We start from the raw sequence: 16,562 nt of genomic DNA, 5'->3' as shown, positions 1-16,562 counted from the left end.
AGTGATTCCTTGCATATTCTCAAAAGGAACCATGTGTCTATCTCGTTCCCTTTTGCCTGTTACAAACATATGCACAAAGACATAACACCTGTACCACAGTGTGATGAAGGGTATAAAAATACTGATATGGGTTTTGTGTTTTGTGGATACACGACTAAAAGTTACTCCTAATTACAAATTTTGGTACTAAGTGGTATAAGGATAGCATACATATTAAGGCTTATACTCTAATTGTCTACGTATTTAAATTGTTTCAGATAAATTAGAGTCGATTTATAAATGTTCGTCTGGCTACTTCGCGTAAAAATTCTCGAAATTAGCAACCGACTTTACACAAAAATAATTTCCCCATGTTTATTCTCTTTACGCAATATATTATTACGACTTGTTTATGGTACCTATGTAAATCATTTTGACGAAATGTCGGTACAGTCCATATTTTCAAATATTAATTGCTATAATCTAATAGAGGGCATGTCGATTATTTATTGGCTATACAACGCTTTGACAAACATTTCTAATTATGAACGAACATGGTAAGCTGTCTTCAGAGTTGGTCTCATTCGGCAGCTTAGTTTGGAATGTAATCACATGGAATTTATAAGGGGCGGCAAATCAATGCAAATCGATATGACATATGACATCATATCATATCTTCAGACGAACCAGACAGTTTTTCATATTGTAAAAAAAGCTTTCTGAGCAAATAAAAAAGTACGGCGAAAACATTCGAATGTGGATCCATACGAGTAGTCTTTGTAGACTCTATTTTATAAGCAAGTACTCGAAAATAGAAGTAGGATATGATTTACAAAAACATTCCTCATTCATTTTGACTATATCCGCAAACCAATACATGATCTATGACGAATTTGTCCCTCTTGGTTTTATTAAACTCTCCAAGGGCGTTCATCCCCATATGCAATATTTATTTTTGTGATTTTATTTTATATAAAGTTCGAATATTTAAATAGCAATACACCAAACAATATTCTTATTTATATATATATATATATATATATCAGATACGAATATATTTTATTATCTAATATTTTTTTAAAATGCTATGTTACACAGAGTCTATGACAAAATAAGCCCTTTACCCTGTGGTACATTTTCTTCCAGCATAATTAGATGATACCTTACACATTGCAAACCATATACCTCAAATTGTAGTGATATCAGGCTAGAACCTTCAGACTATATAAAACTTATAGAATATGTAATTATTTTTTCTGTACTCAAATTTTTTTAGTTTCTATAGTAATAATTAAAAGTACAAAAATTCTGCTTATAGCCGTCACAGTAAATAATGTTGCAATAGTCGAAATTGCTCAACTCGTACGAATGGAAATCCATAACATTAACAGGCAAATGGACAAAAGATAACCCGTAACCAATACAATAACAATTTAAATGTCATAAATACAATTCTTCAAATTGCTTTCGGGGTTTTTTTACAAATACGACAAAACAAATATTGGCGTTTTTTGGTCGCTTTTTATTAAAGATGCAATAAAATTGGCATATTGATGATATGACAGGCATTATAAATATTGTTTTTGTTTTTTTTTTTAACTAAATCAAAACATTAGTACCAAATCAACCAGCCAACAGAGGGTGACCATAAAACACACAAAAGAAATCAATCAAATTTCGCATTTACAACTAAAGCAAGATTTTGATTGATTAGAGCCAGCGGAATTCGATGACAATTTGAAAGCATAACAAATTAATCAAATTTTAAGACATTTTTATAACTAGCTGCTCCCGTTTAATGATTGATATTTGAAATGATTTACAATTGTAAACTTTAACTGATTGTTTATTGTGTTTTTTGTTGTTGTTGTTGTTACAGATTTATGCCACCAATTACCCCCTCACCATGGAAGACTGTACGGAATGCTGATCGTTTTTCACCTGTTTGCCCACAAACCGTACCCATACCACCCAATGGCCCTGAAGCATTGTTGGAAGTGCCACGAGCCCGTCTAGCCCAGCTGCGTAGACTATTGCCGTTGCTTAGCAATCAATCGGAAGACTGCCTTTATCTAAATATTTATGTACCCTACGAAAATCGAAGGCATCGACGTGAGTATTGAGTTTTACTTTTCAAATTTATGCTAGAAGAACGTGCGAACTGTCAAAGTTTTTGTTGTTGTTGTATGAAATCTTCATATAGCTTTGAAATCTTCAATTCCGTAGTGCATTGCAGTTTGTTGCAGTTAAAAATTACTGCAAGCATTGTGGAAATGATGATTTTGTAGTAAACTCAAACATCATGGAAGTGTGTTTTTATTGATTTATTTGTTGTGTTAAAGAGTGTAATTGATTTTTCTATATATATTAAAGATTAAAATAATTTAATTGTCTTAATTTCTTTTTATACCCTCCACCATTGTATGGAAGGTATATTAATTTTGTTTTTCCGTTTGTAACTCATCTAAACAATCATTTCCGAGCCTATAAAGTATATATATTCTTGATTAGCGTAAAATTCTATGACGATTTTGCCATGTCCGTCTTCTAAACGAATTGAGAAGTTCGAAGATGGTCTATATCGGTCCACGTTTTGGCATAGCTCCCATATAAGCGTTCCCCCCAATTTTCGGTATTTTGGGGTTCTTGAGCGCGTTTTTCAACTCTTGGCTCTTATTGTGTACGAAATTTCCCCACTAAAAAGTATAAGTATTGGTCCACTTTTCCTGGTAGCTCCTAGAAAGAAATTGGGGTACCCCCAATTTTCAGTATTTTGGGGGTTTTGAGCGTATTTTTTGACTGATTTTGTTGTAATTTAGTACTTTGAGTTCTTATTGGGTAGCAAATCTATCCACAAAAAAAAATATAAATATAGGTCTATTTTTCGTGAGGCACCCATATAGGGTACCCTCCAATTTTCGTTATTTTGGGGCTCTTCAGTGCATTTTTGAAAAATATCCTTACCAAAAATTAGTAATATTCGTGCCCTTTTATGTGTAATTCCCACATACACAGCTCCATACACAACGGTTTACTTGTTGGTATGTTTCCTGTATTTTCATTTCAAGTTCCTATCAGTATACCTATGGTGGAGGGTGGCGATGATTTAATAACTTCTAAACCAATTGAGGTATGTTGGTGGATTTTTGCTGAAATTCACTAGATCGGATTATGCTTTTCTAATGTTCTCATATAACAGTGGCCCGATTTTCGGTATTTTTGGGGGTTTTCGACAAGTTTTTCAACCTAATTAGATGTATTTTGGGTACCACATATTCTTGCTGGAATTGTCAACATTCATCCAATATATTGTATAGCTTCAATATAATAACCCTCAAATTTCTATATTTTTGGGATTTAAATAGCCAATTATCTTACTTTCTTTTCTACTTGGTCTTTCCATCTAATTCGTGACCTTCCCCTTCAACGGGAACCATCAGTAGGCTCGCTTTTATATGCCTTTGACCTGGAGCATTCTCATTTATTCGCACAACATGGCCTAGCTACAGTAGTCGCTGCAGCTCTATACGACTGACTATGTCGATGTCCGCGTATAAATTGTAAAGCTCGTGGTTCATTCGATATTCACCGTCGACGCAGATCGGCCCATAGATCTTTCGGGGAATTTTTCTTTCAAACACCCCAAGGGCTGCCTCATCTGCTTGCGCAAGTACCCATGCTTCAGATCAATATAATAGCACGGGTAGTATCAGTGTCTTGTGAAGTGTAAGTTTGGTCTGGCGGGAGGTGGCCTTGTTTCTAAATTGCTTACTTAGACCATAGTAGCATCTGTTGGCCATCACAATCCTTCTCCGAATTTCAAAACTGATGTGATTCGTTTTATTTATGGCGGTACCAAGGAATATAAAATCTTTAATTACCTCGAAGCTGTAGTTCTCAAGTTCTACAGTTTGTCCGCTTGGTCTTCTTGCCTTACTGCCAGACCCACTTTGGCACACTCCTTTTCAATTTGTTCAAAGGTGGCTGTTACCGCTCGCAATGTTCGACCCATTATATCGCTGTCACCGGCATAGGCGAGTAACATGTGTTGTTTGGTGTACAGAGTGCCATTTCTGTTCACCTTTGCGTCTCGTATGACTTTTTCCAGAAGGATGTTAAAAAGGTCACACGACAAACAGTCACCTTGTCTGAATCCTCGTCCGGTATTGAAGGGCTCCGATAGGTCCTTTCCTACTTTAACTGCTGACCTTGTGCCACTTAAGTTATCCTTCATAGCCGTATTAATTTTGCAGGATGCCGAACGTAGACATGGCTTTAAACACCTCTGAACGGATAGGACTGTCGAATGCGTCTTTATAGTCCACAAATAGGTGGTATGTGTCGATGTGTTTTTCGTGGGCCTTTTCCAGGATTTGGCGCAGAGTGAAAATCTGGTCAATAGTGGATTTGGTCTGAAGCCGCATTGGTATTGTCCAATGATGTCATTGTCCATTGGCTTCAATCGTTCACACTGCACACTGGATAGCATGCGATGGGAAGGAGACTTATTCCTCTATAGTTGGCACATATCGTCTTGTACTAATCAGCTGGTGCATGCTCCAGTCTTTAATATTTCGAATAGCCAATTATCAGACATACCTTAGCCAGTTATCGGCCAAAGTTGCAGATATTGGCAGCTAAAAATGGAGTTGGAGTTAATGGTGGGTGACATATATATGTCTGATTGAAACGAAATTTTGTACATAGAATTAAATTAGAACAACCGAATGTATTTGAAGTCGGTTCGAATGTAATTATATTTCCCATACTTTTAAGCTCGGCCAGGTGATAGGGTGCATTCAATATTGTATTACATGGTAGTAGGTTTAACTGTGCTGTGAATAAAAATGATGTTCCAAATTACAGATACTCAGCTTATAAAACGTCCCGAAAATTAGAACGGAGATTTGTGTGGAGGCTATTGTATAATGTATTTGAAGTCGAATGTATTTGAAGTCGGTTCGAATGTAATTATATTTCCCATACTTTTAAGCTCGGCCGGGTGATAGTGTGCATTCAATATTGTATTACATGGTAGTAGGTTTAACTATGCTGATGATGATGTTCCAAATTACAGATACTCAGCTTAGAAAACATCCCGAAAATTAGAACGGAGATTTGTGTGGAGGCTATTGTATAACATTGGACAAATTCTGAAAATACATATGTTTTTCACTAGAAATCAGATACGTCAAATTATTGCCCCTTCGACGAAAAAATTGAGTTAAAAATTGAATAATGCCGAGGTATATCAAAACATGGTCCTTTTTACCTTTGTACCAAATCGGCGAAAAATGCGGCTAAAGCCTACAAAATACCGAACAAACGTAAGCCGGTATTGAGAATTTTTGTTAGGATTTTCTGCTCAGTGGATATATCCCATTTTCAATTCGAAACATCCTAGGAGTAGACAGTCGGACATGGTTAAACCGATATAAAATTTTATTCTATTCAAGAATACATATGCTTGAATTTAATATAAATTCCACCTTGTGATGCAGGATATAAAGAATGAAATCATTCGGATTACCAATCTGACAATTTAAAAGTCCTCGAAACACAAAAAAACTCAGATATGAACACATTACATTTCACATTGTCTAAAAATAGTGTGGTTATTCTACAAATATTTGCCGTGTAAATTCATTCAACAACGATACAGCGGAACCGGTACGAATTATTTTTTCTTGGTGTTCTTCTTATTCAGTACTAAATTATTATAGTGAATTATTATAGTGAACCAATTGTGTCATTTAAATTGAAATATGATAATCCTTTTTTCGCTATTCCTCATTAATGGTATACATCTTCTTAATATCTTAGGTTTTGCCACGAATAGTGGAGAATCCGCGGAACAATCCCTAATTCCAACCATTTTATTCATTCACGGTGAATCGTATGAATGGAATTCGGGTAATCCTTACGATGGCTCTGAATTGGCTGCCCATGGCAATGTCATCGTAGTTACAATAAATTTTCGTCTGGGTATTTTTGGTTTCCTGAAAACTGGTGGCAAGGAAAGTGCTCAGGGAAATTTCGGTTTAATGGATTTAGTGGCTGGTCTGCATTGGTTAAAAGAGAACCTCCCAGCTTTTGGAGGTGATCCTCAGGCTATTACATTGTTAGGTCATGGTACGGGAGCGGCGCTGGCAAATATTTTGGCAGTATCACCGGTGTCCAGTGGTAAGTAATGTTGTGAAATCGGGTTTTCCATTTATCGGCAATTGTTGTTGCATTACTTTTCTTTTTAGATCTCATTCAGCATGTTGCCCTGGTTAGCGGTTCAGCGTTATCACCCTGGGCTATACAGAAAAATCCTTTATTTGTTAAACGTCGTGTGGCAGAACAGACCGGATGTCATGGCGATATGCTCTATGATGATTTAGCACCATGTTTGCGTACCAAGTCTGTGGCCGAACTGTTAGCTGTAAAAATTGATCATCCCAGGTAACTGAGGATAACTCTTATGAAATGTAATATAAAATTCATGCAATCTTTTCGTATCTCTAGATTTTTAGTTGGTTTTGCCCCTTTTATTGATGGCACAGTCATATCACCCAATACCGATGGTATTGGCAAACTATCACTGCCTATTGGCTCAGCTATAGTTAGGTAGGTGAACCAAGTATTTTATTTGATCGCTTAAATAATTTTCTATTTTTTTTTTAATTTACAGTACATCAGGAATTGAATATGCAAATTTTCCTAAACGTAATCTCATATTTTGCCTAACCTCAGTAGAGTCACATCTAGATCTAAGCGCTCAAGATTTAGAATTTGGTTTCAATGAAACACGCCGAGATCGCATATTAAGGACCTATGTGCGCAATAATTTCCACTACCACTTGAATGAAATATTTGCAGTACTAAAGGTAAGTATTTTTTGAGCCAATGAGATGAGTTTTTGCAAAAATCTTTTTTTTTATTTTTTTATAATAAACAGAATGAATACACCGACTGGGAGAAGGCAATACGTAGTCCATTAAGTTCACGCGATGCAACATTACAATTTCTCAGTGATGGACACACTGCCTCATCTCTTATAAAATTGGGTTATATGCACAGTCTGAGAGGAGGCAAAGGTTACTTTTTACACTTCAAGCATCGTACAGTCGAAGAAGAATATCCACAGGTAACAAAAAAAAAGACTCACATGCTTATGGTTCGCAAATTGAACGAAAATAAATTTCTTTCAGCGCACTGGTTCTGTACGGGGCGAAGATGTACCCTTTTGGTTAGGCTTACCCATATCACCCCTGTTTCCACATAATTATACAACTCAGGAGAGACAAATAAGTCGTTTAATGCTAAAATATTTGGCAAATTTCGCCAAAACTGGGTAAGCCTGCGCCCATTAAATAACGTTTTCAAACTTAGTAAAGAAAATATTTACATTTTTCATTCTTCTACAGCAATCCAAATCATTCCACGTTTTCTTCACCGCTGGCATCGACTTCGAAGTTAATAAATACACCGCCCACATCTGTGGCCTCAGCTACACTGTCCACTGACATTCACTCAAAACACAAGAGATCATCATCGTCGTCGTCAAGAGCAACATTAAATTCTGTAAATAAAACATCCTCATTATCGTCCACTTCATCGTCCAATTCAAGCTACAGCAATAGAAATGTAACAGCCGATGCTATTGAAGATGTAGCTGCAGCCGCCGCTAGAGAGGCCCTTAACCTGGCCGTGCTCTATAATCAGCGACGAACAAAGCGAACCTATTTCAAACGGCATTCTCGCAGCAATTCCGATGATCAACACAACGGCAATGATTCTGGCAGCAGTGAAATTGCGAACTTTCTCAGTTCAGCTGGTAATTTGGATAGTGAAGAGATGCCATTTTGGGATGCCTACGATGTAGTCAATCAGTTATATATGGAATTGGGTAAGTTATGGCTCAAATAATTCAGCGTTAAATTGGGCAAAGAAACTATAAAAAATTAGTGGGAAAATAATTTTTTTGTTCCCGTAATTCGTATACTCTCCCATCTAACATAAAGGTTCGGTATTTTAATTTTTAATTGCATTTGTCCACAAAAGGGACTTATTCTATGTACAAAATTATGAATATAGGTACATGTTTGAAGTTGCCCCTATATAAAGATTCCGTCCAATTATTATGTATTTTCAAGGTTTCAACCGCGTCTTTCCATTTAAATTTAGACATGCTGCATATTGCTATCCATATTAAAAAGGGCACCAACCTAAAAATGCGGCGCAAGAATTAATATAACTTTTTCAAACACAAGCCAATATCAGCTCTCAAGACATATAATGGTTATGCGGCTTAAGTCTGAAGTTGGTTTCGAAAAACGTAATTAAGTCCTTACTTACTTACTTAACTGGCTTGTTACAGAACGGTTGTTCCATAAGCCGAGCTTAAAAAAGATTTGGAAGACCACGTTCCAAGATGTTGTTTTCTACTTGGTCTTTCCATCTAATACGTAGCCTTCCCCTTCTACGGGAACCACTAGTAGGTTCGCTTTTATATGCCTTTTGACCTGGGACATTCTTATTTATTCGCACAACATGGCCTAGCCACCGTAGTCGCTGCAGCTAAATACGACTGACTATGTCGATGTCCGCGTATAAATTGTAAAGCTCGTGGTTCATTAGACGCCGATATTCACCGTCGACGCAGATCGGCCCGTAGATCTTTTGGAGAATTTTTCTTCCAAACACCCAAAGAGCTGCCTCATCTGCTTGCGCAAGTACCCTTGTTTCTAAACTGCTTACTAGACCATAATATCATCTGTTGGCCATCACAATCCTTCTCCGAATTTCAAAACTGATGTCATTCGTTTTATTTATGGCGGTACCAAGGAATATACAATCTTTGACTACCTCGAAGCTGTAGTTCTGATTATATCGATGTTTGGTGTACAGAGTGCCATTTCTGTTCACTTTTACCTCTCGTATGATCTTTTCCAGCAGGATATTAAAAAGGTCACACGATAAACTGAATCCTCGTTTGGTATTAAAGGGCTCCGAGAGGTCCGACTTTAACTGCTGATCTTGTACCTGTTAAAGTTATCCTGCATAACCGAAATAATTTTGCAGGAATGCCAAACGTAGACATAAGGCTGTCGAATGCGGCTTTATAGTCGACGAATAAGCGGAATGTATCGATGTGTTTTTCGTGGGTTTTTTCCAGGATTTGGAGCAGAGTTAAAATCTGGTCAATGGTGGATTTGCCAGGTCCGAAGCCACATTGGTATGGTCCAATAATGTCATCGACCATTGGCTTCAGTCGTTCACACAGTACGCTGGATAGCTCTTTATATGCGATGGGAAGGAGACTTATTCCTCTATAGTTGACACATATCGTCTTGTCTCCTGTTGAGGTTCCAATCATTGGGCATGAATTCTTCTAGCCAAATTGTACCAATCAGCTAGTGCATGCTCCTTACCAGCATCTGGCCACCAGTCTTGAATAGTTCGGCTGGTAACCCATCGGCTCCTGCTGCTTTATTGTTCTTGAGCCGATTAATTGCTTTTATGACCTCATCTTGGCTAGGTGGTACACACTTTATACCATCATCTCTTATTGGTTCTGGGGTATCTTCTTCATCGCCACTATTTGATACTAGAAGCTTTTCCTTCCAGATCCTCAACACGCTGTATGTATCTGTCACCAGGTTTCCTTCTTTATCTCTACAGGAGGATGTGCCTGCACCAAAGCCTTCGGTTTGGTGTTTTACCCGTTGATAGAATTTTCGGACTTCATTCTGACTCCTGTACATCTCGATTTGCTCACGCTCACGTTTTTCTTGTTCTTTCTTCTTTTTTCTGAAAACACGTTTCTCCTTTTCTCCCGATAATTCTCCATCACGTTACGGGTTGCTACTGTCTGCAGGGTTCCCCTATTCGCTGCGTTTTTCATACCAGTAGCATCACGACACTCCTGATCGTACCACGGATTTCTTGATGGTAGTCTTTGGTACCCAAGTGTTGCTTTTGCTGCAGTTTGTAGAGGGTGGGCAATTCTCTGACATTGTGCTTCTATATTATTATCGAGACAAGGGGTGCTTTCGTCAAGCATTGGAGTAAGTGGAGCAGAGTAGACTTCTGTTATCTGTTGTGTTTGCAGCTTTTCGACGTCAAATTTCCGTGTTACATTAGATCACACTTTTACTGCTACATTAAGACGGATGCGTACCTTGGCTGCCACAAGGTAATGGTCCGAATCGGTATTCGGTCCCCGGATTGATCGGACGTCTAAAACACTGAATGAATGCCTTCCGTCTATCACAACATGGTCGATTTGATTTCTCGTTGTTCGATCGGGAGAAATCCAAGTGGCCTTGTGTATACCGAGATGCTTGAATCTGCTGCTGCTAACTACCATGTTTTTTGCTGTCGCGAAATCAATCAACCTCATGCCGTTGTCTGATGTTTCTTCATGTAGGCTGAATTTTCCGACGGTGGGGCTAAAGATATTTTCCCTATCGATTTTTGCATTAAAATCGTCTAGCAAAATTGTAATGTCATAATGTAAAATATGTCTTTGGTATGTTCATCTTTATCTTCGGTCGGAGCATGGGCGCAAATGAGACTGATGTAGAAGAACTTCGCTTTTATACGTATTTAAAATTCAGTAAATATTTTAAATCGGAAATGCATATAGGACATTAAGGCATTAATATTTTATATTGCTTATCAGGTTATTTTTGCCGGCTTCAAAAAAATTGCCTTTGATTCGGCATTTTTGCCGACACTGTATATAGTGGAACTACAAAAATCTTACAAAATATTAAAAAACCGCAATTAAAATCTCAACTCTTATAATAATATTCATGAAAAATTGAATTTCGTTTTAGGCACCAAAGCTGAAATTCAAAGCCACTATCGCGGTCATAAATTATCGATGTGGTTAAACCTAATACCACAACTTCATCGGCATGCAAATATGAATGATCAATCAATGAGGCATCACCAGTTCCAGGATGATCTGAATAATATGAATCTCTATGAAGGTAAGAAAAGCTATATCGTGTTACTATTCTGATAAATATTCGCCACCTCTCACTTGTTAATTTAGGTATTGTACGGCCACAAATACAAACGAAACCAGCCGATGATGATGAAACGCTGTTGTTACCACGAGGTAGACCAACATCAGCACCACCACCTACATCGACGCTGGAGGCAAATACCACACAAAAACCAAGTGGGGCTACAACAGGTGAATTAAAATTATACACAAACACATATGCATATTTATTTATCTCTGTTATCTTCTTTAGAATGTGGTGTCGACGGAGCTATGTTTGTGGCTGAAATGACCGCAATTCCGCCCACGGACAATCGTTCGTTCGTTGAAAGTCGTGAAAAGGAAATGGCTACAGCCTCAACAGGACTCATAGGTAATCTAGAAGTCTTAAGACGTTTAAGTGGCAAGCAATTTCAAAGTTATACTACTGCTTTGGTAGCAACAGTGGCCGTTGGTTGTTTTCTGCTCATACTCAACGTTCTCATCTTTGCCGGCATTTATCATCAACGCGAGAAGCGGGCACGAGATGCAAAGACAAAGGAAGAACTGCAGGACAATGATAATAGTAAAAATTCCAGTATTTTGAAACTGAATGCATTGGGCAGTGAAACGGGTTCCTTTACTGGCAGCGGGGCTGGCGTTAGTGGAAAAACCACAGCGGTTTTCGGCGAATACAGTTGCTACGATGAAAAATCAGTACAGACGAAAGACGAGAAACTAATCGTCGATTTATCATCCTCTCAAATGATGGACTCTACATGGGCAGCAGCCTGCTCGACCAGTACTTTAGATTTATTGAAAACCAAACATCATCTACCAATAGAATCGAATTATCCAATTTCTTCCAATATTGTACCCATCACCACAGAACAACCCAATGAACATTTAATGGCTGTCAGCGCCATGGAAATGGCCACCTATAATCCACTGCCGCCCATGGTGAGTGGCAGTGCTGGACTAATATTGGATCCATCAATAGCTACCTCAACGGGTTTACAAAGTAAACGCGGTTCCTTTGTTGGATCTTCGGGACAATTAAATCAATATGACTTTGCTTCGGTGCAATCGTCAGATCAAATGTCCTTTAAGGATATCGAGAATGCGGTAAAAGTGTCAATGAGTCGAGGTGATGATATAACACAGGATGATGATATTCCCGAACCACCACCGCCACCAAAATCGTTTCAAAATATGCAACTTCATCATCAGCAGCAGCAACAACAACAGCAACCACAAACAGCCCAGCAACAAACACAAACAACTTCCGTTGGCGGAAGTGGAGTTACGGCGGCAGCAAGTGGTAGTGGTGGTGGGATTTTACGTCAAGCTGGTACCTCATCTGGTACACAGACAGGAGGCGGTAAAAAACGTGTACATATTCAAGAGATTTCTGTCTAGATGTAAGTAAATTATAAGAAGTGATTGTAATTCCAGAATAATATGCAAATTTTTTAATGATTATTTCAAAATATGTACTAAATATTTTATATTGAAATTAATTTTTGACTACTTTCTATTATTCGTAATCACTACATTATTATAGTTTAGCATATTTTTTCCATCGAGTGAATTTTCGATATTTTTTCAATTATGTAAGACGACAACAATATTGGAGATGTATATTATTTTGTATATTTTATTTGTATATATTTAGCTGGCTTGTGACAGAACTTTAGTTCCATAAGCCGAGCTTAGAAAAGATTTCCCGGCACGTCGGTCTTTTGCGCAGTTTTACCAATTTGAAAGACCTTTTTCGGTAATGTTGTCTTCGACTTGATCCTTCCATTGTATTCTGGACCTTCCTCTTCTGCGCGAACCATCAGCTTTTATATACCTTCTGGGCTGGGGCATCTTCATCCATTCTCACAACATGACCTAGCCAACGTCTAACAATGTCGATGACCGAGAATAGCTGGTACAACTCATGGTTCATTCGATGGCGATATTCACCGTCAACACAGATCGGCCCATAGATCTTTCGAAGAATTTTTCTCTCAAACACTCCAAGAGCTGCCTCATCTGCTTGCGTAAGTACCCATGTTTCAGATCCATATAACAGCACGGGTAGTATCAGCGTCTTGTAGAGTGTGAGTTTTATCTGGCGGAAGGTGGCCTTGCTTTTGAGTTAATTGCTCAGACCATAGTAGCTTCTGTTGGCCATCACTATCCTTCTCCGAATTTCAAAACTGATGTCATTCGTTTTGTTTATGGCGGTACCAAGGTATATAAAATCTTCGACTACCTCGAAGCTGTAGTTCTCAAGTTCCACAGTTGGTCTACTGGTCGTCTTGCGCGTTGATACCATCAGCTTGGTCTTCTCGCCGTTTACTGCCAGACCCACTTTGGCAGACTCCTTCTCAATTTGTTCAAGGGTCGATGTCATCGGCGTAGGCGAGTAACATGTGTTGTTTGGTGTACAGAGTGCCATTTCTGTTCTCCTTTGCCTCTCGTGTGACCTTCTCCAGCATGATGAACGGATAGGGCTATCAAATGCGGCTTTATAGTTGACGAATAGTGTTAATATCTGGTCAATGGTGGATTTGCTAGGTCTGAAGCCGCATTGGTATGGTCCAATAATGTCATTCGTTCACATAGTACGCTGGATAGCACTTTATATGCGATGGGAAGGATACTAATTCCTTTATAGTTGGCACATATCGTCTTGTCTCGTTTTTTGTGCACGGGACACAGGGTGCAAAGGTTCCAATCATTGGGCATGCATTCTTCTAACCAAATTGTACTAATCAGCTGGTGCATGCTCCTTACCAGCATCTGACCACCGATCTTGAATAGTTCGGCTTGTAACCCATCGGCTCCTGCTGCTTTATTATTCTTCAGCCGATTGATTGCTATTCTGATTTCATCTTGGCTAGGTGATATACACTCTATACCGTCATCTATTACTGATTCTGGGGTATCCACTTCACTGCTACTATTTGATACCAGAAATTTGGTGTTTTACCGGATGGTGGAATTTTCGGACTTCATTCTGACTTCTGTACATCTCGATTTGCTGAAAATACGTTTCTCCTCTCTCCTTTTCTCCCGATAGTTCCCCATCGCATTACGTGTTGCTATTGTCTGCAGGGTTGCCCTATACGCTGCGTTTTTCATATCAGTAGCATTACGACACTCCTGATCGTACCACGGATTTCTTGACGGTCATCTTTGGTGTTGCTTTTGCTGAAGTTTGAAAGGAGTGGACAATTCTCTGCCATTGTGCTTCTATATTATTATCGGGACAGGGGGGTGCTTTCGTCAAGCAGTTGGGTAAGTTGAGCCTAGTAGGCTTCTGCTATCTGTTGTGTTTGCAGCTTTTCGACGTCAAATTTCCGTGTTGCATTAGATCGCACCTTTGCTGCTATATTACGACGGATGCGTATCTTGGCTGCCACAAGATAATGGTCCGAATAGCCCCCGGATCAATCGGACGTCTAAAACACTGGATGAATGCCTTCCGTCTATCACAACATGACCGATTTCATTTCTCGTTGTTCGATCGGGAGAAATCCAAGTGGCCATGTGAATCTGGTTCTGCTAACTAACATGTTTTTTGCTGCCGCGATGTCAATCAACCTCATGCCGTTGTATGATGTTTCTTCATGGAGGCTGAATTTTCCGACGGTGGAGCCAGATATATTTTCCCTTCCAATTTTTGCATTAAAATCTCCTAGCAGAATTTTAATGTCATGGCCAGGGCAACGATCATATGCTGTTTCTAGGCGCTAGTAAAATATGTCTTTGGTCTGTTCATCTTTATCTTCGGTCGGAGCATGGGCGCAAATGAGACTGATGTAGAAGAACTTCGCTTTTATGCGGATTATAACAATTCGCTCATCTACTGGAGTGAATCTGGAAACGAGGTCTTTTATTCTCCTGTGAACCATAAATCCGCAGCAAAATTCATGTCTCGTTTCACAGCAGCTATAATACAGGGCGTAATCATCTGATTTACTTACGCCAGTCCCTTTCCATCACATTTCCTGTAAGGCAACAATATCGGCTACTGTACAACGTGCGCACATCCTGCAGATTCGCAGATCCTGGTCCTTTATACGTTTGCGGGGGTGGTTTGGTTTTCTTTGCCTCAACCCATTTATAACCCATATTAGCTCACTATTTCATCGGGTGATGAAAATAGCTCCCCAGGTGGCACCGCGGGTGGTCAGTGACCACAATGGAGATGAAAGAGGGACCACGATAAGCCTGGACTTCGCCATGTTAAAGCCAATCAGAGCCGTTGTTTGGTATCTATCATCCCCTACGCCACCGATACAGATATTTTTAACAAAAACATTAAATTGATTTTTGCTTGTCAATGGGACCATATTTCGCGAAAACAATTTCAGATTTGATTTCAACAACATAATTCTCATATCTCTATGGGTATTCTTATCTGACTTCCTTACCTATGATGCAACATTTTTTAATATTCTCTGTTTTTTTTTTTTTTTTTTATTTATTACTACCATTAATATATAGTTAAAGAAGATCAAAGTGAATAAAATCAAAAATAATTATATTTAGCAAATGTAAGATAATAATTGTTTATGTTGATATCAAACATATATTTTCATTATTATTTACTCACAAATATCAAACTAAACGATTTCTTCAAAATATACAAAACTTTAGCTATTATTAATGTTTAAACTAAAAAAAAAAGAAATCCGATTTTCAACAAATTATGTTATGTTACTGAAAATAAGAAAATAAGATACAAATGTTATTTAAACACTTACACACACACTCATCTCTATTAAAATAAATAAATTTATATATTTGACTTTGTATAAGAAATTAAATGAAAATATTATATATATACTGTATGGTTCAATGTTGTACCTTTTGTTAAATGAAATAATTTTAAGTAAACTAACTAACAATAATGAAATCTCTAAGAACGAACAAAAAAATAACGTTATTCATATTTTAGTTTAATTCATAAATACTGATAATAATAATTACTGTATATTTTATGTATGTATGTAACTCTATAACAATTGAAATAAATAATTGAATAAATAATTCATAGATATCATAAATATTTAATACAGATATATATGTATATTTTATTGAAATAATAAACTATTTATTTGTTTTAATAATCTTCTTTTGTACATTTTTATACCCTTCACAATATTATGGTCCGTCCGTCTGTCTGTTGTAATCACTCTAGCGTCTAAACGAATTAAGTTAGATCGCCATAATTTTGCATAGAGTCGTCGTTTTTTTGTCAGCAGGCAGGTCAAATTCGAAGATGAGCTTTATCGGTCCACGTTTAGGGATAACTCCCATATGAGGGTACGCCCCAATTTTCAGTATTTTGGTGTTCTTGAGCCCTTTTAGGGGTTGTCCCCATATAACCCTCTTTTTATATTAAAATAGTTATCTGATCTGTTCCGCGTTTCGGGTTTGGTTCTGAAACTCTGCTGTAAAAATTTCACCCGCGGAGGATATCGAGGTTCGATAGTGAACTATAATGATACCTAACGATTTTCGGTATTTTTAATATTTAGCATAAAGAAATGTATTCTGATGCAAAAATTTTAGTTTCGAAATAGAGCTATATCAGTTTTCA

The 16,562-nt window shown here is 37.9% G+C and overlaps 1 protein-coding gene across 1 annotated transcript in view; it reads left to right on the top strand.

Annotated features, from left to right (window-relative positions):
- Positions 1-12,379, top strand: part of LOC133336951 (uncharacterized) — a 35,736-nt gene extending 23,357 nt beyond the window's left edge. The window contains exons 3-14 of the mRNA XM_061545218.1: positions 1,859-2,095; positions 5,819-6,162; positions 6,231-6,426; positions 6,490-6,591; positions 6,656-6,851; positions 6,923-7,111; positions 7,176-7,318; positions 7,392-7,873; positions 10,809-10,964; positions 11,030-11,173; positions 11,235-12,207; positions 12,286-12,379. Coding sequence (XP_061401202.1) covers positions 1,859-2,095; positions 5,819-6,162; positions 6,231-6,426; positions 6,490-6,591; positions 6,656-6,851; positions 6,923-7,111; positions 7,176-7,318; positions 7,392-7,873; positions 10,809-10,964; positions 11,030-11,173; positions 11,235-12,207; positions 12,286-12,379 — 3,256 coding nt within the window. The remainder of the gene's footprint in view (positions 1-1,858; positions 2,096-5,818; positions 6,163-6,230; positions 6,427-6,489; positions 6,592-6,655; positions 6,852-6,922; positions 7,112-7,175; positions 7,319-7,391; positions 7,874-10,808; positions 10,965-11,029; positions 11,174-11,234; positions 12,208-12,285) is intronic.
- Positions 12,380-16,562: the final 4,183 nt, after the last annotated feature.

The sequence above is a fragment of the Musca vetustissima genome, unplaced genomic scaffold, assembly GCF_032173495.1.
Source record: "Musca vetustissima isolate MV318-11 ecotype Yass unplaced genomic scaffold, APGP_CSIRO_Mvet_v1 utg18361, whole genome shotgun sequence".
Lineage (NCBI taxonomy): Eukaryota > Metazoa > Arthropoda > Insecta > Diptera > Muscidae > Musca > Musca vetustissima.
Note: the sequence above shows the minus strand (reverse complement) of the source record. Positions and strands in the feature narration are given on the sequence as shown.